Genomic DNA, 27,208 nt, shown 5'->3' with positions numbered 1-27,208 from the left:
TTGTATTCTTTCTACCTAGAAAATTTTCAGGAAGAATTGGAGTGATAGTGATAAGCATAGATCTCTGTGAGACTACACACTAATAAAACCATAAGTAATCCCATGAAATTTACTTAAGTTTTTACAATAACTGAGTAGAAGTAAATTGAGTCAGGAGACTTCATTCTTTTAAGATAAAAGATAATATGGGACAATGTTTTCCTGGAGACTGGTGTGATCGAGAGATAGCAGGAAGCCTAATTCATGGTAGTGCATTAGGGCTAATAGTGCTCTATACACCTGACAGCAAAATATTTAAATATTTGCTAATAGGCTGTTGACTTAATATGCAAGTTTAAGGATAGAAATAAAGTTTATTCATATGTCTTAAATATAAATAAAGGTTGAAACAGCATTAAAAAGTAAATATGTAAAAGATAGAAATAGCTGCAAATAAATTGCAGCAGATAACACAAAAAACCTCAGAGAAACTGGAATTGAATAGAATTTTGATCTAAGCTATTACAACAAAAATTGAAAAGTTCATCTGAAGGCTACTCTATCAGAAGCATCTACAGGTTAATAATAATAATAATAAATTATTACATGATTAATAAAATATTTTTTGCTACATAGAATGGAATTTATTAAAGGCCTTGAACACATCCCACATTAAAATGCATTTTGATTCCTGAGCACCAATAGATGCAAAGAGCCATTTACTGGGTAACAATTTATCATTTGGTAAGACTTAAAAACTAGAAAGCTCTTGGAGTCTAGCATGATCTTTCTAAAATGACTGGGCCAATGTGAAACCTAAAAGCAAGATATGAGTACGACATTCATTTTCTCCATGAACTGCTATTGAGAAGCAATTTTTTTTCCTGATCATAAAGTGATCTAGGACCATCAAAAGAAACAAATATGTTCATCTTCCATAAGCAACCCAGTAAGTACCACCTTATCAGACTCTACAGCCTTCATTCTGTAGTGAAGATGACCACCATATGAGGACAGAGAAGGTTCCATCGTTTTCATAAACACTTTCTATCCAACATTCTCTTTTATGTCAATCAATCAGAATAGAGCTGAAAGGGATCTTTTAGGTCTTCTAATCCAACCCCCTGCTCAAGCAGGAGACCCTATAACATTTCAGAAAAGTGACTGTCCAGTCTCTTCTTAAAAACCTGCAGTGATGAAGCACCCACAACTTCTGATGGCAAGCTATTCCACTGGTTAATGGTTCTCACTGTTAGGAAGTTTCTCCTTAATTCCAGGTTGCTTCTCTCCTTGATCAGTTTCCATCCATACATGTGCACTTTCCCTAATATTGCATGGGTAATTTCCTTTCACCTGACAGACATCCAACCGGGGGTCCTGTAGTGATCATTCTGAGAGCACCCTCAGAGAGATGTATTGAAAAGTGTCAGCAATAATCAGGGTTTGCAGCAGCCACCTTCAAACTGAAGTGATGATTATCATACAGAGGTCATCCCTCCCCTGATGTAAGAGGGCGAGTCACCCGAAACAGGGCGGCTGGGCGGTTATCTGCCGATGCAATGAGGGAGGCGTAGCTACGCCTCGCTTCCTCAATGCCACTAGGTAAGTCTAGTATAGGACTTCACTAGTGTCGATCAGCCTCGAGCAGCTAGACCTCCAGGAACTCTCTAGGCGTCTTCTCTGGCGCTTCATCCTCGCAGCTCCTCGGAGAACCAAGGGCGGTTGGGACCTGCGCCGGGTCAGAGGCCAAAGGCACGACTCGGTCTAAGGCCGCCGCCCTGTTCCCAGGCGCAACAAGTTCCTCAGCCGAGCCGTGAGCCAGACCCTCAGGAAATGGCCCAAGCTCCGTCCGGAACCCCTCCGGGTCCATCAGGTGCCTGGGACGGAACCAACGTATCGGCTCCGTCTCCCTGCGGTGGGGAATAGCGGTCAGAAAGTCCAGGCGAAGAAGAGAGTGATCTGACCATGACAAAGGTTCAATGACTATTTCCTTCAAGTCCAGATCTCTCAACCACTGACCAGAGACAAAAATCAAGTCCAGAGTGCCACCCCCAATGTGAGTAGGGCCATCAACTACTTGGGTCAGGTCCAAGGCCATCATGGAAGCCATGAACTCCCGAGCTGCCGTCGATGACGAGCCGGAAGATGGCAAGTTAAAGTCCCCCATGACTAAAAGTCTGGGGGTCTCAACTGCCACCCCAGCCAGTACCTCCAGGAGCTCGGGCAGGGTGACTGTCACGCAGCAAGGAGCCAGGTACGCGATCAGTAATCCCATCTGACACCTATGACCCCATCTCACAAAAAGGGATTCGCACCCAGCAATCTGAGGTACAGTGGTCTCCCTCGGCTCTAGGCTCTCTCTAATCACAACCGCCACCCCCCCACCCCTACCCTGAGCCCTCAGCTGATGGAATGCACGGAAACCCGGTGGGCACATCTCAACAAGGGGCACGCCCCCTTCCGTGCCCAGCCAGGTTTCCGTAACGCCTATAAGGTCCGCAGCGCCCCCCTGAATAAGATTGTGTATTAGGGGGGCCTTATTGACTACGGACCGTGCGTTGCATAACATCAGCCGAAGGCCCAGGCTCTGAGGGTCTTGACCATCTGGGGAACGGGAAAAGGACGGGGGATCAAAACAGTTCTCATATAGCTCTGGAAATATGATGTTGTCCCTATCACTGGGAGTCTATCAATAGATTTTTTAAAGCAATAATATGCTTTTGGATTATTGTCTAGGATAGAAAGTTTACAGCCTCTGTATATATGTCTGTATGTAGCCCAAAATCATGCTAAGTCATTCATGCTTTCATGCCTAATGGAGACTAGAACTCACTGTCTCCTGGTTTCTAGGCCAACACCACTATGCCAAATGGGCTCTCCCATTAAAATTTTGTCATTCAATCCACCAAATGGGATCCTGCTAATTTCAGAAATGTCTGAAAAATCCTTTAGAAGAGCATTTCTCAGTTGTATACTACAGTATTGGCTTTTGATATTGCCTCCCATTGGTTGAGATACGAGTTCAAAGGCAAATCACTTGATGATGTGAGGGAGGGAGTTTAAAGGACTGTTTTTTGTTAAAAGCAATCAATTACTTTTCTTCTTTTCCACATCAAATCTGATTATGTTTCTTTCCATTGCAATTTCCCATCCGCTTCCACTGTTCTGTAACTGAGCTCTCATTTCTATGGAATATTAAAACTTTTTCTCAGGAAACTATTCAGATTAGTTGGTCAAAATAGCTTACTTGGACTATTTCTCAGTGGAAAAAAACTGTGTTTCATGATATACCAAATAAAAGTTAAGTTTACTGCAAAGAGACCAGAGGTCAGATAGAAAACAAATCTAATTTAACCATTTGTCCTGACATGAGAGTTTTTGGTATGCAAGGAATTATTTCGTACAGAAGCTCACTCAAACTAGGTAAATCAATCTGAAATGATATAATTTGGAAAATAATTACATTTCTATATTACATAAATTACATATTACTTTGTAATATTACATATTACAAGAAGCAGATCTTTGCCAAGAGCTCTGATACGGATCTACAAACAAAAATAGAAACAACTTTGTTGCCATTTGTCATAAACGTAAGGTAATACTTGTTTGTTACTAATTTACATGATTTCATACATAGTTCTAATGTCAAAAAAACTATTACAATTAACATACAATTTAGTGCATTACAAGCTTAGCTTATCACATTATATTAAACTGCAACTATTATAGGGGATATGGTGGCTCAGTGGCTAAGACGCTGAGCTTGTTGATCGAAAGATCGGCAGTTCAGTGGTTCGAATCCACATAATGTGCCGCATAATGGGGTGAGCTCCCGTTACTTGTCCCAGCTTTTGCTAACCAAGCAGTTCAAAAGCAAGTAAAAAAAATGTAAGTAGAAAAATAGGGACCATCTTTGGTGGGAAGATAACAGTGCTCTGTGCACCTTTGGCATTTAGTCATGCCGGCCACATAACCATGGAGACGTCTTCGGACAGCGCTGGCTCTTCGGCTTTGAAAGGGAGCTAGAGTTGGGAACGACTAGCACATATGTGCTTTACCTTTACCTATCTTTTGTATTCCTTCTACCTAAGAAAATTTTCAGGAAGAATTGGAGTGATAGTGATAAGCATAGATCTCTGTGAGACTACACACTAATAAAACCATAAGTAATCCCATGAAATTTACTTAAGTATTTACAATAACTGAGTAGAAGTAAGGGCCGCGGTGTGGCTCAGGCTGTAAGAAGCCTGTTATTAAACACAGCTGTCACATGCACATTTTGCTTTAGTGAAGGACCTGTTCCTAGCAGAAAATCCAAATCAAGTGGGTGAAAGGTCAGGACAATGACAAGACTGGAGACATCATCACTTCTTACTGAAAATATCATTCTATATGTCAATTGTTGGAATCTTTCTCTTAAAAAATACAGAATAATTTAATTTCCATCAGGATTTATTTAACTGATACATGTGAAAAATACACAGATATTGATATTGAGCAGTAATTTGGTACTATATAAGTAGTATTTGCTGACTGGCCCAGTCATTTCAGTTTCGGTAGTAAACTTCAAAGCTCAAAACATAAATCCAACCAGAAAAAAATCATAAAAATTCTACAATCCATTAAATCATTGATATGATTTATAAATCATATAATCAACCCAGAACAAATCATAAAATTCTACAATCCATTAAATCATTGATATGATTTATAAATCATATAATCAACCCAGAACAAATCATAAAATTCTACAATCCATTAAATCATTGATATGATTTATAAATCATATAATCAACCCAGAACAAATCATAAAATTCTACAATCCATTAAATCATTGATATGATTTATAAATCATATAATCAACCCAGAACAAATCATAAAATTCTACAATCCATTAAATCATTGATATGATTTATAAATCATATAATCAACCCAGAACAAATCATAAAAATTCTACCATCAACTAAATCATGTTGGGATAAATATAGTTTTTTCCAGTATGAGAAATGTAAGGAAGGCGGAGGTCAAATGTGTTTTTGGGAAAAGTGTGTTCCACAATGTCAGGACTTCCATAGACAAGGCCTGTTGCCTATGCAATGTCACATGCACATTTTGTTTTTATAGGGAGTTGGGTGGGAGGGAAGGAGGAATTCTCAATAGGAGATGTTCAGACCAGACAGGTGGATTACATTTGGATAAAGCAGTGCTTGATTTACTCAGTGAATCTATTATATGTCTATGGGGCTTTTAAGGTGATCCATTTGAATTCAGTTAAGTTAAGAAAAAGGGCAGATTCTCCCACTCTTAGTGGCTTGCTATTCCTGGAACTAGAATGCTGTCAGACCTGGAAGCCATCTTTTGTATTGGGCCTTCAGGCTTGCCACATTTACTGCTGTGAGATTGTATGGAACATGGGTGATATATAGTCATTCCTTTCTCAGAAAGTCAAGGCCATCTTGCCCTGCACCTGGGACGCTGGACCTGGGAGGCATCTCTAGTTAGGACGGTGCTTTGATTGGATCATGTGATGGGCTTGTGGTGTTGGACAGGGTTTTGAACTTTTCTTTGGGTGGGGAAAACGTGGAAACTTTCAGGTTCGGGTTTTCCCAGATGTGCCAATATGACATCTCTAATAAAATGTAACTTTGAAGAAATTCAAGCCTCGGAGGCTTCTTTCATTGGGGGTGTAACTTGGAACCCTGACAAATGCCAGAATTCGATAAATGAGATGGAAAGTAAGGAAAAGAATGATCAATAAATGTAGGTAGAATTAGCTGGGGAGCCAGATGATTACAGGGGCTTGATTTACCTCCAGAACATGGGTGTCAAACTCGATCATGTCATGTGACGTATTGTGACTTTTTTGCCTTCATGAAGCCGGGATGGCCATGGCCTGTGCGTAATGCATCCGGCCCATGAGTCGCCAGTTTGACACTCCTGTTCTACAGGGAAAACAAAGTTGACTTGAATATAAGCTGAGTTATTTTCAAAAAGGTAGCTTGATCTTTCTGACTGAGCCAGGAAACGAATGAAGCATATCCATCAACACATATTTCCAATTTACAGGTGCTTTGTACCAAATGAAAGATACACTTGCAAGGGGAGCACCATTTTCTGTCTTTAAGGATGCTTCCTTCTTTTGTTTTCCCTCTTCTCCTTCCCATTCCTCCATTTACTCACCAGCTAATAACATCATTAAAAATGCAAACACTCAGGCATGTAAGAAATCATATATGTGAAAAGTTAAAAAGCCCTTCAAGATGAGATTGGTAATCTTATACTGATAATTTAAATTAGCTCCTGTATATTTTTCTCTTTGGCATGTTCATAGTTTCGTCTTCAGCATATTTTTGAAAATGGCCATAATGTTGTTATCTGAAATAACAATTTTGTGCTCTACAATAGCAATAAATACATTTCCCCTCAAAAGGAAATGCTGCATTGCTATTTTTGCTTTTATTACCCTCATTACTTCTATTTATTTCTTCTTCTTGAGGATCTTAATAAACCATGAGACTCTTTTATTAATCTGTATGACTGCTAATGGGTGTATTGTGGAAAAAAATAAGAATAAAGCTTTTCTATAGAGTTCAGTGTATTTGGAATACTTTTATTAAATTGTTTAATAAAAGGGTTATTTTAGAACCAACACAATGGGACCTTCATTTCCATTTCTGCTTTCCCCTGTGGAACCCCAAATTTGCCTCAGAGCCGAAGATCCTCAGATTTCTGGATTTCATCCTCGCTTTATTTGCAGGCAATTCAACTGATAGGAATTTGGATGAAAGCAAAACCAGATAAGATCTACCCCTTGAGTCAGGAGTATAATGGCAATGTGAGACAAAAACTTGGGAAAGGGGTAGAAGAATTGCTGCCTGGAAAATGGTCAAATAAGAGGCAACATAGACTCCAGCTGGACAGTGGGTGAGACAAGAGGCTCAAGAAGGAATCCACCCTAGTTTTTTGGGCTGTAAAGGAGACAGCGGGAAAAATTGAACTTTCTGCAAAATCCTGTTAATGTAACTTTACAATAAAGCAGAATTAGCATATCTGGTCCTTTTTCCTGTCTGGTCTACCTGGCAAGGCTGATCTAGCAACAGATTCATCAAAGCCTGTATACAACCTGAGTTGCAAACTGGGGAAATGATCAAGTACCATCCCTTTAATTCCTTTGGTTTAATGCACTAATGATGAGGAAAGGCTATTCATAAAAGCAAAATGGCTAATAACAAACAGGAAACAAACAAAATGGCTGATAACAAACAGGAAGCAGCAGGTGAAGCTAAGCAGGATCACATCAGATACCTGTACAATTAGCACAGGGGCCCCCCAAGGCTGTGTGCTCTCCCCACTTCTCTTCTCTCTGTATACCAATGACTGCATCTCCAATGATCCATCTGTTAAACTACTGAAGTTTGCAGATGACACAACAGTGATTGGTCTCATTCGAGACAATGACGAATCCACATATAGACAAGAGGTCAAACGACTAGCCTTGTGGTGCGACCGAAACAATCTGGAATTGAACACACTCAAAACTGTAGAAATGGTGGTAGACTTTAGGAGAAACCCTTCCATACTTCCACCTCTCACAATACTAGACAACACAGTATCAACAGTAGAAACCTTCAAATTTCTAGGTTCTATCGTATTGCAAGATCTCAAATGGACAGCTAACATAAAAAACATCATCAAAAAAGAACAACAAAGACTGTTCTTTCTGCGCCAATTCAGAAAGCTCAAACTGCCCAAGGAGCTACTGATCCAGTTCTACAGAGGAATTATTGAGTCTGTCATTTGCACCTCTATAACTGACTTGTTCAGTTCTGCAACCCAACAAGAAAAACACAGACTTCAGAGGATAATTAGAACTGCAGAAAAAATAATTGCTACCAACCGGCCTTCCATTGAGGACCTGCATATTGCGTGAATCAAGAAGAGGGCCGTGAAAATATTTACAGATCCCTCACATCCTGGACATAAACTGTTTCAACTCCTACCCTCAAAACGATGCTATAGAGCACTGCACACCAGAACAACTAGACACAAGAACAGTTTTTTTCCGAAGGCCATCACTCTGCTAAACAAATAATTCCCTCAACACTGTCAAACTATTTACTAAATCTACACTACTATTAATCTTCTCATTATTTCCATCACCAATCTCTTTCCACTTATGACTGTATGACTGTAACTTTTTGTTGCTATTATTAAGGGTTAAATTGTACCCTATGACCATCATTTGTGCTGTAAATGTTGTACCTTGATGAAGGTATTTTTTCTTTTATGTACACTGAGAGCATATGCACCAAGACAAATTCCTTGTGTGTCCAATCACACTTGGCCAATTAATAAAAATTCTATTCTAAAGCTGAATGGGATTTTTGATATTGTATGCATAGGCAAAATATAGCAGATAGGATTTTATGCATCTGTAAAGTGGTGAATGGGGCTTTAGACATATTGAGAGGCAAATTTTTTGTCTGCTAATACAGAATTGATAAACTAAGGTCAAACACTTTTTAAAAATGTTCTTCCAATTTTTCTGAGAGTTCATATCATTCATTTTAAATAGTTAAACTCCTAATTTCCTGCATTCCGTATTTTTAGTTATGGTCTTTAGTTATGGCAAATATTTTAAAACTCTTCTGTCCTTTTGCTTCCTGATCTTTTAACTCTTTCTGATGGAAACAGCTTCCCACTAAACCTGAAGAGGATATTAAACTTTCTCTCTCTCTTCTTTTTCTACCTGAGACATGAGGCAAAGATGCTTACCTTTCCAGGAGCACACATAGTTCCATCCAACGGAGGTCCTTTCTTTGTTTTGCAGAAGTAGGGATTATCAGGATGACTGCACCACAGCTGCTTGCAAGGATCAAAGGTGCGGAACTAGAAAAAAAGTATTTATATTACTAATGGCTTTTTCAAAGCTTCTATGCAATTAAATTTATGTTGGCAATTAGAATACATTACTAAGAGACTATCCTTATATAGAGGACAGTTAGGACTGAACTGAGAAAAGAGTGGATGCTGGAAGGAATGTAGATCTACAAGTATCCTGATAGCAGCTCCCATTTTGCTGTTATTTGAGTTGGACTTTCCCAACTAACTCTTCTTTAGTTGGACTCCATGTGAATTTTGTAGTTTGTTTCTACTATCGGTTTGTTTTATGAGTTTTGTAAATGCATTATCTACTTTGAGAGGGCTAAACAGTCACGAAAATGTTTCTTATCTACCGGTACCTATTTATCGGTAGAGAAGGGCAGGATATAAATGCAAATAAAAAAAAATTAAAAAAAATAAAAATCTATCTACTTATCATCCTTATCAGGATAAGAAGACACTGATGGCTTTGAAGATAAAGAATTTTTTACTGATAACTACAGGCTTAAACTGGACATGTTATAGTAGCATTATCAATATCTAAATCATCCAAAAAAGAAGAAGATCAAATGGAACGACGATTACTTATCACAACAGGATCTTTTGCTCAGATCATGGAAAATCCATGGCTAGTCACTTTCGCTCAACAGAAGACATTATACTCTCTCCCTCTCTCTCTCTCTCTCTCTCTCTCTCTCTCTCTCTGTGTGTGTGTATATACACATGCCATATGTTTTGTGGAGAGTGAAAATCTGGAAAATCAAATTAATTCCATGCCAGAATTGGGAGAGGTTGTCTTCCTGGTTGGCCAGAATTGGGTTGGGGACAAGAAGCCCTGTTTCAATTATTTACATGCCACAGAAAGCCCCTGAGCCAGAAGAAAATATTATGTGCTAAGTTTAACTCATTCTAGTAAAAGTCTTTGGTGGCCAGCTTTGCCTTAAGCAGCCTTTCCATGGAAGTCCTTCTTGCTTTGCAATTAATAACTTTTCAGAATCTGAAGGGCATTTCTTTTTAGCAGTAATTTTATTTTACTGTTTTTTATTCAGTTTGTGACTGAAAAACGTTTTAAATCTATGACACTTTTTGCATTGCTTGCAGCTTTCAAAATTGTTTTAAAGGGGTGGAGGCTCTTTAATTATCCAATGATTGTTTTGTAAATTTCTTAGGATTTGGGGGAAAGAAGTCTGGGGATAGATAAATCAAGTCTTCTGCTTTTGGAAAAGCTGGATAATACATGTACGGGTTGATAGCTGCGCTCACTAAATAACCATGACAGGTTATTGAGTACATGCATCTAATTCCCTCCTACATAAGGCAGAAGAAAAACCCTTATGCAACCAATCCCTGGAACTCTGGGAGTTAATTGTAATCAAAGCCTCTTCTTTCCATAGATCTTGTATTTCCAAAACCCTCTAATAAAATTATAGCATCATAATTGTTAGCATTCCAGTTTTTTGAAAACAGGATGTTTACACAACTTTCCGAGACACCTCATAGATTGTTAGTAAGCAAAGCTGTCCATCTTCTGATGCTCCCTTTTAAAGTTATTTGGGGATGCTTTCAAAGGCCCTGGATAAGGGCCAGCAGAGTTCGATTAAATACTCACAGCTGTGCACATCATGTAGCCCAAACCAAAATCAAAGCGGCACTGCTCATTCATGGAGTAGTGGAGTCCTGGCAGTTGAGGAAGGGAAGGCCAATCATGGTCAAAGGGATCATCACGCAAGCAATCGTAGGAACTACAATGGACAAAGTCACTGTCACACAAATGGATTGTGGGAGGTTTTAAGCATTGTGAGTTTCGGTCCATGGTTGTTCCCAGCATAATCAAAGACATGCTTTCTCAGAAATGAGTTCAGAAAGTACACTTCATACTTAGGTATATCAAACCCAGCGTTCACTTTAGTAAATTAGCATCTGAAACAAGAGAACTTTTATTATAACCCTCAGTTATAACCCTCATTTGCAAGGGAATTTTCTCTCTATAATAAACACCTTGGGAGAGTCATCTGGAGAGGACAAGAATAATTAAAAAAGAAGTTGCTATAAATAGAGATGAAACTATTTCTATATGCATAATAAGTTATTTATTGGCTGTTATTAGATTCATCTGTTTGGTGAAAAATGACCGGCATTTAATGGAAGCAGTTTAAATTAAATAAAAATGATTGGTATAATAATTTAATTATGTCTGTAACCTTTCTACAGTTTTATGGTGTGATTCTCATTTCTTTTCTTTTTTCTTTTACATATTGCTAATGGAAATATAAGAGTGAAAAAAATAAACATAAGGACCAAGCTTGGCAAATTGAGCATATTTGATGCAACAAAAAAAATTATAATTGTATTTTCACTTCAAAAATTATGCTAACATGTGTTACTTAAGCAAGAGTTTAGTAACAAGGACCCATCTGGTTATCTAACAAGATGAAATTACCCGAATCTTCGATAATTAAACTCAAAAGTGAAACCCCCTCCTTAAAATCACAAATACAGAGATGGCAATTATAAGAATCCACTCACACTATTCAGGGCATATCCCTATTTTATCTTTGAAAGAGGGCACCATGCTGTCACAGAGACAATTTTTATTCATCAATGACACTTTTCTTTGCCAATGTTCTTTCTTAAAAACATAAACCCCAAACAGTTTTGTTATTTAATAAATGTAACTTTAAAGGGACTGGATTTTACAAACATGTATTTATTCCTATGTGTTTTAACTAATAAAAAAATTACTTTGAAAATCAGAACTGAGAAGAATCTTATTCTGAAAAAATAAAAGATGTAACTGCTTACAAAATAGCCTTGGTACTTCCTTACAAAGGAATCCAATGAACGGTTATTTAGAAGTGAACCTCACTTAGTGCAGAGCAAATAGCAATAGCACTTAGACTTATATACCGCTTCACAGTGCTTTACAGCCCTCTCTAAACGGTTTATAGAGTCAGCCTGTTGCCCCCAACAATCTGGATCCTCATTTTACCCACCTTGGAAGGATGGAAGGCTGAGTCAACCTTGAGCCAGTGAGATTTGAACTGCCAAATTGAAGGCAGCCAGCAGTCAGCAGAAGTAGCCTGCAGTACTGCACTCTAACCACTGCACCACCGTGGCATAATAAATTAGTCTGGGACAACAAATTTCATTTAATTTGTTTAGCTTTTTCCAGCAGGAAATTTTTTTTGATTCAGCACCATGCTTTCTAGCTAATGAAATCGTGCCATATGACTCTTGAGTACTGATCCTTCTCCGTCCTTGTACTCACTGCAGGTATCGGTTTAGTTCCTGTTGGCTGCAGCGAGACCAATGGAAGCGATGGAATGCGGCCTGGACCAGCGGTGCCATTATACTTCCCATCCGCACTTCATCCCCACATCGGTTCCCTTGGCCATCATGTTCCATGCCTAATCTAGAAGAAAACAAGTCAGAACAAAGGGGAGTGCTTAAAAAAATTAATAAAAGCAGATGTTTATTCTTCTTGCAATGCAGTTATTCATGGTTTAGTCTGATTTTTTCCAAACACAGACCACCCAATCACCCTCTGCCTACTGTAGCCAGCGTGGCTTCTGCTGTGAAGTCTGTATATCAGGACACTGTTGAAAAGTGGCTTAATTTACTTAAAGGTGGTGCTGGTTACCACCTTTAAAGCGCTCCATGGCTTAGGACCGGGGTATTTACGGGATCGCCTTCTGCCACCATTTGCCTCCCACCGACCCGTGCGCTCCCACAGGGAGGCCTCCTCAGGGTGCCGTTAGCCAAACAATGTTGGCTGGCGACCCCCAGGGGGAGGGCCTTCTCTGTGGGGGCTCCTACCCTCTGGAATGAGCTTCCCCCAGGACTTCGTCAACTTCCTGATCTCCGGACCTTCCGCCACGAGCTGAAGACGTATCTATTCTTCTGTGCAGGACTGGCATAGAATTAGTTTTATTATTTGTATTTTAATTGGGGTTTTATGGTTTTATTTTAATTATGGGCCAAATTTAATAAGTTTTTTATTACTGTTTTTACTTGTATTGTACCTATTTATTGTCAATTTTTATTTGGCTGTGAACTGCCCTGAGTCCTTCGGGAGAAAGGCGGTATACAAATTAAATTATTATTATTATTATTATCATTATTATTATTATTTGATCCAGGTCAAAGATGGGAGTTCCCACTGGTCTGCCATCCAGGTCTACACCTTGAATATTAGCTTCAATGGTATTATGATGTCCTGGCTCCTGAAGCAGGAGGTGGTTGAAGATGTCAGAATAACATAATATCAGAGTTGGAAGGAACCTTGGAGGTCTCCTTGTCCAACCCCCTGCTCAGGCAGGAAAATTTATACCATTTCAAAGAAATAGTTGTCCAATTTCTTCTTAAAATTTTCCAGTGTTGGAGCATTCACAACTTCTGGAGGCAAGTTGTTCCACTGATTAATTGTTCCAACTGTCAGGAAATTTCTCCTTAGTTCTAGGTTGCTTCTCTCCTTGATTAGTTTCCATCCATTGCTTCTTGTCCTGCTTTCAGGTGCTTTGGAGAATAGGTTGACCCGCCCTCCTTTGTGGCAACCCCTTAGAACCCCCTTATGTCTTTATGAAGATGCCTTCTAGTGCTCCATTTATTTTTACTGCTACTATCACTCAATCAATCAATCTACTCCACTATTGTTCTGCCTTTATACAGTATTGCAATGGTAGCCTTTTCTCTTGCTTGTTGGGCAGCCTTAAAAATGCTCTGCTGGCCAGCTGGTCAATAAGGTCAATGTCCTTTTTATGCATCCCATAATCGGAGTGTGTGAATGCTTCAGCTGATTGTCACTCATCTGTGTGGGGCACTGCCTCATTTGACCAAGTGGCAGAGAACTTTATCTAATAACATGCCAACACTGCCTTTTTTTATTCCTTGTTAAGGCTCATGCATTAAGAGTTTAATGTGAATTCTAATGGAGACTCCTTAGGATAAATTCTTGCACCCTAACATTGCTGACATCTGTGGTAATGCAGGAAATGACATTTCCCTTTTGACCTTGTTCTGTTTACTTCACTTTTCAGTCATAAGTAATTACGAATGCTAGAGGAGAAAGAGAACAAATCATGCTCAGGTACAAACTTAAGAATCCTAATAAATCAGGATTTTTAAAAGGACAGAAAGCAATCAGTGCATAATATAAAAAACAGCATTGACTATCCACTAAATAGAATGTGTTGGGAGAAATATATTTCTGGGAGTTTTTACCCTCTTGAGACACTAAAGGTTTTTCAATTCAGGAAACAAAAAAGCAACTCCTAAAGTACAATAAAATCCTGCCTGAGAACATCAGATTCAAATTCCCAAGAACGGTATAGATCAGGGGTGAAATGCTTCCAGTTCAGACCGGATCGCCTGATCTGGTAGCGATGGCGGCGGGTGGTTTGGAGAACCGGTAGCAAAAATCTGCACCCCCCAATGCCCAGCTGAGCTGCACGATCATCAGAGGTTTTTTTTTTTTTTTTAACTTTTAAAAGCCTCTGATAATTGTGTGGCTCAGCTGGGATCGTCAGACCCTTTTAAAAACATTTTTTCTACAACCTCTTCTGCTGAAGAGGTTGTAAAATAAATGCTTTTAAAAGGCTCTGACGATTCCAACTGAGTTGCCTGATTGTTAGAGGCTTTTTTTTCTTTTAAAGACAAAAAAAAAGCTTTTAAAAGAAAACAAAAGCCTCTGACAATCATCCGAAGAGGTTGTAGAAAAAATGCTTTTAAAAGTAAAAAAAAAGAAGAAGTTGCCCACGCCCACCCTGCCACATTACTCCTCCCCCATCAAGCCACGCCCACAGAACCGGTAGTAACAAATTTTATATTTCACCACTGATGCAGATAAACACTGTGCAAGTTAAGCAATTTGGTAAACTGTGACCATGAGTTGTTTCCAAATCCAGCAAACAAAATTCATGTAGTCCTTGACTTATGACCACAACTGAGCCCAATTTTGTTGTTGTTAAGTGAGACATTTGTGAAGTGAGTTTTGCCCCATTTTATGACTTTTCTTGCCACAGTTATTAAGTGAATCTCTGCAGTTGATAAGTTAGTAACCTGGTTGTTAAGTGAATCTGGCTTCCACCACTAACCTTGCTTGTCAAAGGTCGCAAAAGGGGCTCACATGACACTGGGGCACAGCAAAGGTCATAAATATGAACCAGTTTCCATGCATCTGAATTTTGATCTCATGATCATGGGGCTGCTGCAAAAGGTTGTAACTATAAAAAACAGTCATAAGTCACATTTATTTCAGTGCCGTTGTAACTTTGAATGGTCACTAAACGAACTGTTGTAAGTTGAGGACTACCTGTATACAATTCTTGCAAAACATCTGATCTACCAGAGTGGGTCAACTCCTTGTTGCTTAGTGCTTAAACACTCCTTTTTTGCATAAAGAATAATTACAAAGCTTTAAAAACCCTGGCACTTTGCCACAAATTGGGGTTAATCTAATGCATACAAATACAGGCATGTTCCAGTGGTGGGTTTCAAAATTTTTTACTACTGGTTCTGTGGGTGTGGCTTGGTGGGCATAGTGTGGCTTGGTGGGCATGGCTTGGTGGGCGTGGCAGGGGAAAGATACTGTAAAATCTCCATTCCCACCCCAATCCAGGGGATGGTTACTGCAAAATCTCCATTCCCACCCCACTGCAGGGGAAGGATACTGCAAAATCTCCATTCCCTCCCCACTCTAGAGGAAGGTTACTGCAAAATCCCCATTTCCTCCTGATCAGCTGGGACTTGGGAGTCAGAGAATAGATGGGGGTGAGGCCAGTCAGAATTTTTACTACCGGTTCTCCGAACTACTCAAAATTTCCTCTACCAGTTCTCCAGAACTGGTCAGAACCTGCTGAAACCCACCTCTGGCCTGTTCTAAAGACAACTTTCTGACCTTTACATGAGGGCAGCACCAGTATGTGGAGGGAAGCTTGGCAGCTTTACTAGTATCCTATTAGGCAGCCTACTCTCCTTATTTTTAAACAAAGGGGAAAATAGGTTGAGTCAGTGGCTCTCTTTTCTTTCATGACAACCAGTGACGACCAAAAGACAATTTCTGCAGCAAGGGCAGTTTGTGAAGGCTTCCATCTCTATTTAGATCAATGTTTTTTCAAATTTGACAACTCTTAAAAGTTGGCTGGGAAACTCTGGGAATTAAAGTCCACACATCATAAGTCGTCAAGTTTGAAAACACTGATTTAGATCCCTTCTTTTCCAGAATAATAATAATAATAAATAGCTTGGGAGCCTTCACAGGGAAAGAGACTATGCCCTGCTACAAATCTTCATCTTCCCAAACAGAAAACAAACATCAGGAATATGATGGAGGGGATGGACTCATTGCCCTTCTTTCTCCCTTGTGCACTGGTGACTCTGTGTCTTTCTGGGAAAGAGAAAAACAATTACAGTTATTTCCTACACAACACATTTGTTCCAGCAATGCAGGGTTTATTTCAGACAAAGAGTATCATGTTTTTCGGTCAGATTGCGAAACCCTCAGAGGAGATAGAATGGCTATCTTTTACAAAAAGTCACTGAATCTAAAAAATATTCAAGTTGCACATAAACTCGCTCTTCCTGAAACTATTGTATGCGAACTGTCCCTTAATATCACTCTTCGCTTCTTGCTATGCTACTGAGCCCCTGACTACGACATCGCACATGTGAACATGTTAAACACACTACTAACATGGGCTACCTCTTGCCCATATCCTCTCATCTTCCTGGGTGACCTCAATCTACCTCTTATTAATTGGATAACAAATGAATGCACAACTGAACCCATCCATATTACCCTGTACAATGCTGTTACAAATCTAGGTCTTGATCAACTAGTAACTAACAATACAAGACTCAACAACTGCCTTGACCTCATCTTCTGCAACAACGCAAACTCAATTTATGGACTACAAATAAAAGAACCCTTTTCCAACAGTGACCACAGCATGATAGACTTTTGTCTCAATAAACGTTCTTACAAAAATCTTCATAATAATAGTATTCCAAACTAAAATTTCAAAAAAGCCAACTATGACCTTATAAACACCTACCTCTCATCTCTTGACTGGCAAAATCTATTCTCAACCTGTATCACTGCTGAAGACCACTATAGAGTTTTCCTACTTGAAGTCAATAGAGTCATTAAACTATAAGTACCACAAACCACCACCAAAATCAGAAAAAACAAATAACTCATATCAATAAAAAAGCTCCAATCCAAAAAAAAACAACCCTCTGGTGAAGGAACAAAACTGGCTAGATAGCCAACTTCAGAAACCACTACAAAAATATATGCAACCAAATAAAAATTGAATGCACCAATTACCACACCAAACAAGAAGAAAACCTTCTGCACACAAAATCCAATTGTGCATTTCATAATTTTGTGAACAACAAACTTAAAGACTCGAGATCCATCCCACCACTAAATGGCAAAGAATATAATGATGAAACAGTTAAAGCAAACCTCTTTAACACATTTTTCGGCTCAGTCTTTGTTAACAGTAATGGCTCACACCCAACATTCCCCAGTCGTACCAACAATGAGTACAATGACCTAAGACAAATAGATTTCACAGAAGATAATGTTGAAAAGGCCCTTCGCAAACTTAAACCATCTCTATCTATTGGACCTGATGGTCTATGTGCATACTTCTTAAAAAAGCTTTCTACTAATATAGCAGAACCCCTAAGCAAAAAGCTTTCACAACCAGCTCTGTTATGTATTAACAGTTGTGCCTTTAAATATTTGAGCGGGAAATCAGCACGTTGCTGATTGGACGAAGCCTCCAGCAGAACTGTATAAAAGGAGAGGTTTTTCCCCCAGCCTGTTGCTGGGTTCACCATATATTAAAGAGCTGTTGTCACTACCCTGGTCTCCAGCCTCGTTACTTCCCGAACTTAACATTGGCGACGAAGGTGGGATCTCGAGGCTAAGGAGAACCAGAACCGAGCTGAAGCACGCTAGTTCCGAACCCAGCAAACTCAGGGCAGAAACGCGGAAATGGCAAACACGCCACCCGCACCGTACAACCCGGGCAAGGAGAAATGGGGAACATATATGACCCGTTTCGAAAGCTTTCTAGAAGCCAACGAACTACAGGGGATCCCTGATAACCGCAAACGGGCTTACTTCCTAAGCCATTGCGGGCCCGAGGTAATCGAGATTGCGGAAGCCCTGGCAGAGCCAACGCCGATACAATCGGTATCGTGGCCGACTCTGCAGACTTTGCTGAAGAACCATTTCGCACCGACGCCGTCCAAATACGTGCAGCGGTTCGAATTCGGAGAACGTAGACAGATGGAGGGCGAGTCCATCGGTGACTACATGGCCGCGTTGAGAAGAGCGTCCAAGGACTGTGGATACCGAGACTTAGACGAAGTGCTACTCGAGCAACTCATCCGAGGGGTCAAGGACATCCGCCTACGGCGACGACTGCTAGCCAGGAGCAACCTGACACTAGCCACCGCTCTGGACGAGGCCAGAGCACACGAAATGTCTACTAAAGCAGCAGAGACTCTGCAAAAGCCTCTTCAATCCAAGGCGAGCGCAAAGCCAACGCCAGTACACCAGGAGGAGATTCAGTCCGAATCCGAAGGTGAGGGCGAGGATGAGGAAGAGGTCTGCCGGACCGAGAAGCGCGACACTGAGGACCGTGACGAGTGCGGAAGCTGCGGAGGGCAGCATCAGCGCCAACGCTGCAGGTTTAAAGACGCAACATGCCGGCGGTGTGGGAAGAAAGGACACTTAGCTCAGGTTTGCAGAGCGGGCCAACCTTCCCGCCGAAAATTCAAATCGGCCAATCAAAAGGCGGAACCGGAAAGGCGGCCCGCGATTGGTTCAAACAAGAAAGGCGCGAAGTCTAACCAAACGACTGTCATTATAGGCCGCGCCTCAACCAAAGTGGAAAAGAAGATTTTTACAAAGCCCAAGATCGAGGGAGTACGGTGCAGGCTTGAAGTAGACACGGGATCAGCGATCACCATCATGTCCTGGGACACCCTGGCGAAGTCACTACCATCCGTCGCGAAGCGCCATCTGCAAGCACAGCGGCTACGAGTGCACGACTACCAGGGAATCGCATCCCTGTTCGAGGGACCACCTCCGTCCGAGTCGAGTACGGCCTCACAAAAGACCCTGCCCATCACGATCGCCGAAGGAACTCTGCCCAGTCTGTTGGGACTAGACTGGTTTCGTGCCCTGGGCATGGGAGTGACTGGCATCTACAGAAGTGACTGCAATTTGAAAGACATTCTCTTTAACGAGTTCAAGATGTCTTCAAGGACTGCCTGGGCAAGTACAAGGGGACCCCTATTTCCTTCAACTTAGACCCCAGGTAGCCCCCATTAGGCTTAAGGCGAGGAGAGTCCTTTGCCCTAAAACCAAAATTGATAAGGAGCTGGACAAGCTCATAAATCAGGGGTTTTGGTGCCAGTCGATCACGCAAAGTGGGAGACGCCAATCGTCACCCCAATCAAGTCGGACGGGTCAATTAGAATTTGCGCTGACTACAAGGCGACGCTTAACAAAGCCTTACAGAAAAGCGCACCGGTTCCCGTGGTGCAACATTTATTGCACTCCTTGGGGCAAGGGCAAGTCTTTGCAAAGTTAGACTTGGCCCAAGCCTACCAACAACTGCCAGTAGACGCCCGCACAGCCAAGCCCAAACGACAGACGCACAGGGGGCATTCAAGTGCACCCGATTGCAATTTGGGGTTAGTGTGGCACCAGGGCTGTTCCAAAACCTGATGGAACGACTACTGCAAGGGCTCCCAGGGTAGTTCCTACTGATGATGTCCTAATTTCAGGGGAAAACATGGAGGAATTGGGAGAGCGGTTAAGAAAGGTCTTGAGCATTTTCCGGACAGCCGGATTAAAAGTCAAGACAAATAAATGTCAGATAGGGGTCGAATCGGTCGATTTCTTGGGCTACCGGATAGACAAGAAAGGAATTCACCCTACTGAGAGCAAAGTTAAGGCAATTAGGAAGGCTCCAGCGCCCAAAAACAAAGCAGAGCTGCAGGCATTCCTGGGATTGGTTAATTTTACGCGGTCTTTTAAAGAACAAAGCAACTGCTATGGAACCGCTGCATAGGCTCTTAGGAAAAATACTGTTTGGTCTTGGGGAAAGTCAGAAAATAGGGCTTTTGAAGCAGTAAAGAACCTGCTCTCAAGTGATAGCCTGCTCATCCAATATCACGACTCACTACCCCTAGTGCTGGTTTGCGATCGTCCCCTTATGGGGTGGGGCTGTACTCAGCCATAGACTTCCAAACGGCACAGAAGCCCCTATAGCTTCTACTCTAGAACGATGTCCTCCCCAGAGAGGAACTACAGCCAATTAGACAAAGAAGCATTAGCCATTGTATCAGGGGTCAAAAATTCCATGAGTATGTCTTTGGGCGGAATTTTGAAATCGTGACTGACCACAGACCGTTATTGGGATTACTGGCTGGCGATCGCCAACGCCTGTGGCACTTTCGCCACGCTTGACTCGATGGACTATATTTTAGCCGCTTACTCATACAAGCTGCAGCATCGACCGGGAAAAGAAGTGGGGCATGCAGACGCTTTGAGCCGATGCCCACTGCCAGGGGCGATCAAGACCCCACTCCGGGACACCCATCCTCCTTATTGACTCGTTGGACTCTGGCCCAGTCACATCAAAGGAAGTGGCTCGGCATCATACCGACATTGTGTTAAGGACTGTACCGGTTGGGTACAGAGAGGGTGGCCGCTGCGCCGGGCGAACGGTTCAAAGAATTTGTTAAGAAACGTGATGAGCTCTCGGCTCAAGGGGTGCCTGTTATGGGGTGATCGTGTAATAATTCCTGTTAAGTTAAGGGCAAGGTATTGGACCTCCTCCACGAGGGTCACCCAGGCATCGTAAGGATGAAGGGGTTAGCTAGAAGCTATGTATGGTGGCCACTCATGGACGCAGAGATTGCTGAGAGGGTAGGGAAATGCCAAGCTTGCCAAGAGTCCAGACCGCTACCCCAACAGCCCCAGTCAGAGAATGGGAAAAGCCCCAAGGGCCTTGGTCAAGAATCCACATTGACTTTGCTGGCCCTTTCACGGCCAAACATTCCTAGTGGTGGTGGACGATTTTCCAAATGGTTAGAGATCATACTTATGAAGTCCACCACAGCCGAAACAGTAATCGCAACCCTGCGCCACCTATTCGCAACTCACGGGTTGCCGGACACTCTGGTGTCCGACAATGGGCCCCAATTCACGGCAGCCCAGTTTGAAGAGTACCTGGCAGAGGAAGGCATCCGACATGCCCTCTCTGCACCTTTCCACCCTGCGCCGAATGGCCTTGCAGAGCGTTCCGTCCGGAGCGCTAAGGAGGCATTGTCCAGGCTCAAGCCAGGTGACTGGCAAACAAAATAGACTTTTTCCTAGCCGTCCAGCACAGAACCCCAAGCACAGCCACTGGGAAAAGCCCAGCCGAATTGCTAATGGGACGAAACTCCGTGCCCACTTGACGCTTGAACCCCATTACACACCCGAGGGTTACAAGGGGAGCTAGAAAAACAAGGAAATGAGCATAGGCGACGGGTGTGGGCCCGAAACTATGGGGACGGCCCTAGTTGGCTCGCAGGACAAGTAACAAGAGTAACAGGGCCAAAATCGTATGTGGTAGAGCTACCAGACAACCGAATGTGGCGGCGCCACATAGATCAGTTAAGGAAACGAATAACTGACCAAACCAACCAACAGAGACAGGTAATGACCAATACCACTTTGAATCCACAGCTGACAATGACCCGGGGGAGGCGCAAGACTTAGCTGAGGTCCCAGAGTTCCAGCGACGCCATCAGGTCCCCGAGGGAAGCAGCAGGGAAAATTCCAAAATTAATCCAAGGCCGGATGGCCAAGAAAAGAGTCGGCCAATAATCCAGAGCCCGATGGCCCAGAGAAAGAGCTGGGAGGAGAAACAGCCTCCGACCAGCTCAAACACCACCCAGAACTGAACCGCAGCTCAGAAAGAACTAGGAGACGCCCAGGTTATTTGCGTGACTACGTCGAAAAATAACATGTAAATAAATATGTAAATAAGACCAAGTGTTTTCTGGGAGGGGAGGAGTGTTATGTATTAACAGTTGTGCCTTTAAATATTTGAGCGGGAAATCAGCACGTTGCTGATTGGACGAAGCCTCCAGCAGAACTGTATAAAAGGAGAGGTTTTTCCCCCAGCCTGTTGCTGGGTTCACCCTATATTAAAGAGCTGTTGTCACTACCCTGGTCTCCAGCCTCGTTACTTCCGAACTTGTCAAAGGTCGCAAAAGGGGCTCACATGACACTGGGGCACAGCAAAGTCATAAATATGAACCAGTTTCCATGCATCTGAATTTTGTTCTCATGATCATGGGGCTGCTGCAAAAGGTTGTAACTATAAAAAACAGTCATAAGTCACATTTATTTCAATGCCGTTGTAACTTTGAATGGTCACTAAACGAACTGTTGTAAGTTGAGGACTACCTGTATACAATTCTTGCAAAACATCTGATCTACCAGAGTGGGTCAACTCCTTGTTGCTTAGTGCTTAAACACTCCTTTTTTGCATAAAGAATAATTACAAAGCTTTAAAAACCCTGGCCCTTTGCCACAAATTGGGGTTAATCTTATGCATACAAGTACAGGCATGTTCCAGTGGTGGGTTTCAAATTTTTTTACTACTGGTTCTGTGGGTGTGGCTTGGTGGGCATAGCGTGGCTTGGTGGGCATGGCTTGGTGGACGTGGCAGGGGAAAGATACTGTAAAATCTCCATTCCCACCCCAATCCAGGGGATGGTTACTGCAAAATCTCCATTCCCACCCCACTGCAGGGGAAGGATACTGCAAAATCTCCATTCCCTCCCCACTCTAGAGGAAGGTTACTGCAAAATCCCCATTTCCTCCTGATCAGCTGGGACTTGGGAGTCAGAGAATAGATGGGGGTGAGGCCAGTCAGAATTTTTACTACCGGTTCTCCGAACTACTCAAAATTTCCTCTACCAGTTCTCCAGAACTGGTCAGAACCTGCTGAAACCCACCTCTGGCCTGTTCTAAAGACAACTTTCTGACCTTTACATGAGGGCAGCACCAGTATGTGGAGGGAAGCTTGGCAGCTTTACTAGTATCCTATTAGGCAGCCTACTCTCCTTATTTTTAAACAAAGGGGAAAATAGGTTGAGTCAGTGGCTCTCTTTTCTTTCATGACAACCAGTGATGACCAAAAGACAATTTCTGCAGCAAGGGCAGTTTGTGAAGGCTTCCATCTCTATTTAGATCAATGTTTTTTCAAATTTGACAACTCTTAAAAGTTGGCTGGGAAACTCTGGGAATTAAAGTCCACACATCATAAGTTGTCAAGTTTGAAAACACTGATTTAGATCCCTTCTTTTCCAGAATAATAATAATAATAAATAGCTTGGGAGCCTTCACAGGGAAAGAGACTATGCCCTGCTACAAATCTTCATCTTCCCAAACAGAAAACAAACATCAGGAATATGATGGAGGGGATGGACTACAAATCTTGATCAGGGCAAAGCAATAGATGCAATTTACATAGACTTCTGTAAAGCTTTTGACTCTGTGGTGCATGATAAACTTCTCCTAAAACTAAAATCCTACGGCATCTCCAGACCCCTCCACAATTGGATAACAGCATTCCTGTCAAAGAGACAAGTTCAAAATAGACAGTGCCCTATCAAATCCTGTTCCTGTTAATAGCGGCATTCCCCAAGGCAGCGTTCTTGGACCAACACTCTTCATATTATACATTAATGATCTCTGTGACCATATTATAAGTAATTGTGTTCTCTTCGCTGACGAGGTTAAACTATTTAACACTACCAATAATACAGCTACCCTTCAAAAAGACCTTGACTTTGTGTCGGAATGGTCAAAAACTTGGCAACTAGTTGACTTTGTAAATATACAAATAGAATGAGACTATTGCCTTACACACTGTAAGCCGACCTGAGTCTTCGGAGAAGGGCGGGATATAAATGTAAATAAATAAATAAAAAAAACAACTGCAAATCTCAACCAGCAAATGCTCTGTCTAACACATTGGAAAAAAGAATCTGAACATTAAATACAAGCTCGATGGACATTACCTTGTAGATGGCCCTCACCTCATTAAAGACCTTGGAGTTTTCATATCAAATGATCTAAGTGCCAAAGTTCACTGCAACTACATCGCAAAAAAGGCTTTAAGAGTTGTAAACTTAATCTTGCATAGCTTCTTCTCCAGAAACACTACACTACTAACCAGAGCATATAAAACATTTGCTAGACTTATTCTTGAATACAGCTCAGCTGTCTGGAACCCATACCTCATTTCGGACATTAATACAATTGAGTGTGTCCAGAAATATTTTACAAGAAGAGTTCTCCACTCCTCTGATTACAACAAAATACCTTTTGCCACCAGACTTGAAATCCTGGGTTTAGAAAATTTAGAACTCTGCCGTCTTCGACATGACCTGAGCTTAACTCATAGAATCATCTGTTACAACGTCCTTCCTGTTGAAGACTACTTCAGCTTCAGTCACAACAATACACGAGCACACAATAGATTTAAGCTTAATGTGAATCGCTCCAATCTTGACTGCAGAAAATATGACTTCAGTAACAGAGTTGTTAATGCCTGGAATGCACTACCAGACTCTGTGGTCTCTTCCCAAAATCCCCAAAGCTTCAACCAAAAACTGTCTACCATTGACCTCACCCCATTCCTAAGAGGTCTGTAAGGGGCGTGCATAAGAGCACAAACGTGCCTACCGTTCCTGTCCTAATGTTCCCTTTGATTGTATCCAATTTCATATAGTTATTACATATTTATGATTATATTTATGCTTATATATTGTATAGTTATTTCATGCTTATGCTTATATATACTGTTGTGACAAATAAATAAATAAATAAATAAATATGACGGAGAGGATGGACTCATTGCACTCCTTTCCCCCTTGTGCACTGGTGTCTTTCTGGGAAAGAGAAAAACAATTACAATTATTTCCTACACAACGCATTTGTTCCAGCAACGCAGGGCCTATCTCCACTCGCTTTCTTTCTCAACAATAAAATATTTTATGATGCTACTGTTGGCTAGAGAAGAATTCAAAACGTGAAAAAGTCTGCAAAGGCTGGGCAGTTATTTTTATAAGACCGTGGAAAAGTGTTCCTTCCTTCGCCCTCAGTGCACATGAGGAGGGTCCCCAAGGGAATCCTATCATCAACTTATCCATGTGGCTGGGCAAAGTTACTGAACTTCAGAGTGCAAATAATTTGTATCTAGATAAGAATCTATTCAAATCTGATGTATAGGCCTCTCCTTACTTTAGATATACTCAGAAGTAAGAAGAAGAGCAATAAGGGTTCTAAGCCCTGTTTCAAACGCAAGCTGTACCCCCTTGGATAATGGCAGTGATCTGATTAGAGAGGCTATTTAAAAATCAGTTTGCTAAAATGTAATGGGATTAAACTGAATACATAAATAATGAAGAAGAAATGAAGAAAAGTGGCAATTATAAAATTAGGTATTTATAATTCAGTATTTTATAGTCAAGGCTATGGTTTTCCCAGTTGCAATGTATGGCTGTGAAAGTTGGACATAAGAAAGGCTGAATGCCAAAGAATTGAGGCCTTTGAACTCTGGTGCTGGAGAAGATTCCTGCGAGTCCCTTGGACTAAAAGGTGATCAAATCAGTCAGTCCTAGAGGAGATCAACCCTGATTGCTCTTTAGAAGGCCAGATCCTGAAGATGAAACTGAAATACTTTGGCCACCTAATAAGAAGGAAGGACTCACTGGAGAAGAGCTTAATGCTGGGAAAGATTGAGGGCAAAAGAAAAAGGGGATGACAGAGAATGAGGTGGCTGGATGGATTAACTGAAGCAGTCAGCGTGAGTTTAAATGGCCTCCAGAGTAGAGGGCAGGAAGGTCTGGAGGAACATTGTCCATGGGGTCACGATGGGCTGGACACGACTTCACAACTAACAACAACAGCATTTTGTAATTATTTTATAATTAGGTACTTTATGCCTAAATTATAACACAGCGAGAGTAGGAGTTATAGACTCTTTAATAGTGGGGGTTTTTAAACAGGGGAGAGATGGTCACCTGTTATAGATAATTTAATGAATTCCTGCACTGAGCAGGGGCTGAGTTTTAATAATATTTAAGTTCCATTCCAATTCACATATTCTAAGATTCTGTGAATCAATTTTTTTATTCCTGAAGAAGACTCCCTGTATAAATGAAATAAACTAATCTGCAACTGCATCCTTTTGCTTGTAAGCTCTCTCCACTGAAATGACTGAAATCGTATCCCTCCAAACATATAACATGCGGTACCATGAGAACTCTATGGAAGTGCTACTTACACATGTCCAGTTTCATGGGCTACAACAAATGCTGAGGAGAAGCCATCTTCGTGATTAAGTGTACAGCTTCGGACTGGATGACACATGCCAGTAACTGGAGCATAGCCTGTTAAGGAGAAGGTTAAGACTATAATAAAGAAAAAGAAAATTAAGCACAAATAACTATTTAAGAGCACCAGTCTCCAAGTGATCTTGCAACAGAAGTCTTACCTAAATAAAAAGAAAAGCAAAAGGGAAAATGAAATTCATTACAATGAATGGTGCTGTGCTCTGAAATGGAGTGAAATTGCAGAAAGTTATGCTTTTTAAAAAATGCCAACAGGTGAATAAGACGAGCTTTTTATGAAAAATCTTTACCAAAGATACGTTTTAGAGAGAGTTGATATAAAAGCATTTTACCACACATGATAAAACCACAAATATTTTAGGAAGAAATCTGTACGGTTGAAATGTAATAGGAAATGAGATGCAATGGCTATAAAATGAGCGTGTACAAAATGCCACCTAATCAGAAATTAGGAACGTGCATCAGATTTTCCCAAATCAAAAGTCTTTTGGAGACGTTCACTGCTGAAGTGAATCAGGACTCTATTCAAAATAAACAATAGAAAGTTGTACCGGTGATATAGAATGTCATAACAAGCACCTTAAAAAGCTTCACCATCCTAATATAGAAAATGCCAAGGTGGGACCAAGACATGGACAAAAACCAGAATTTAGTGACTGACATTTCAGTCACCACAGGGAACTTTTCTTTGACTTTGGAATATTCTATTCTCCGATTTCTTTAGTTCCTGCTTATCCGAGCAGGAATAATACTGAAGAGCATCTATGGACTGAAGGATCTCTGTGTGGCTGGAAAACCTTCCTAATCTGTTGTCCTTCCAACTTCCGGTAATCTACATTCTTCCAATGAAATCTTATTCATTGAATAATAATAATCCAGTTCCTCACCTAAAGATGTG

At 41.3% G+C, this 27,208-nt stretch overlaps 1 protein-coding gene across 2 annotated transcripts in view; it reads right to left on the bottom strand.

The window, feature by feature from the left end:
• The window catches only part of ADAMTS2 (ADAM metallopeptidase with thrombospondin type 1 motif 2), a 347,966-nt gene that overhangs the window by 52,615 nt on the left and 268,143 nt on the right, over positions 1-27,208 (bottom strand). For both annotated transcript variants that reach the window (XM_058173814.1, XM_058173815.1), the window contains exons 7-10: positions 26,244-26,349; positions 12,134-12,277; positions 10,475-10,607; positions 8,758-8,871 (exon numbers count right to left, since the gene is read on the bottom strand). In XM_058173814.1, the coding sequence (XP_058029797.1) occupies positions 8,758-8,871; positions 10,475-10,607; positions 12,134-12,277; positions 26,244-26,349 (497 nt within the window). The remainder of the gene's footprint in view (positions 1-8,757; positions 8,872-10,474; positions 10,608-12,133; positions 12,278-26,243; positions 26,350-27,208) is intronic.

The sequence above is a fragment of the Ahaetulla prasina genome, chromosome 2, assembly GCF_028640845.1.
Source record: "Ahaetulla prasina isolate Xishuangbanna chromosome 2, ASM2864084v1, whole genome shotgun sequence".
Taxonomy (NCBI): domain Eukaryota; kingdom Metazoa; phylum Chordata; class Lepidosauria; order Squamata; family Colubridae; genus Ahaetulla; species Ahaetulla prasina.
Note: the sequence above shows the minus strand (reverse complement) of the source record. Positions and strands in the feature narration are given on the sequence as shown.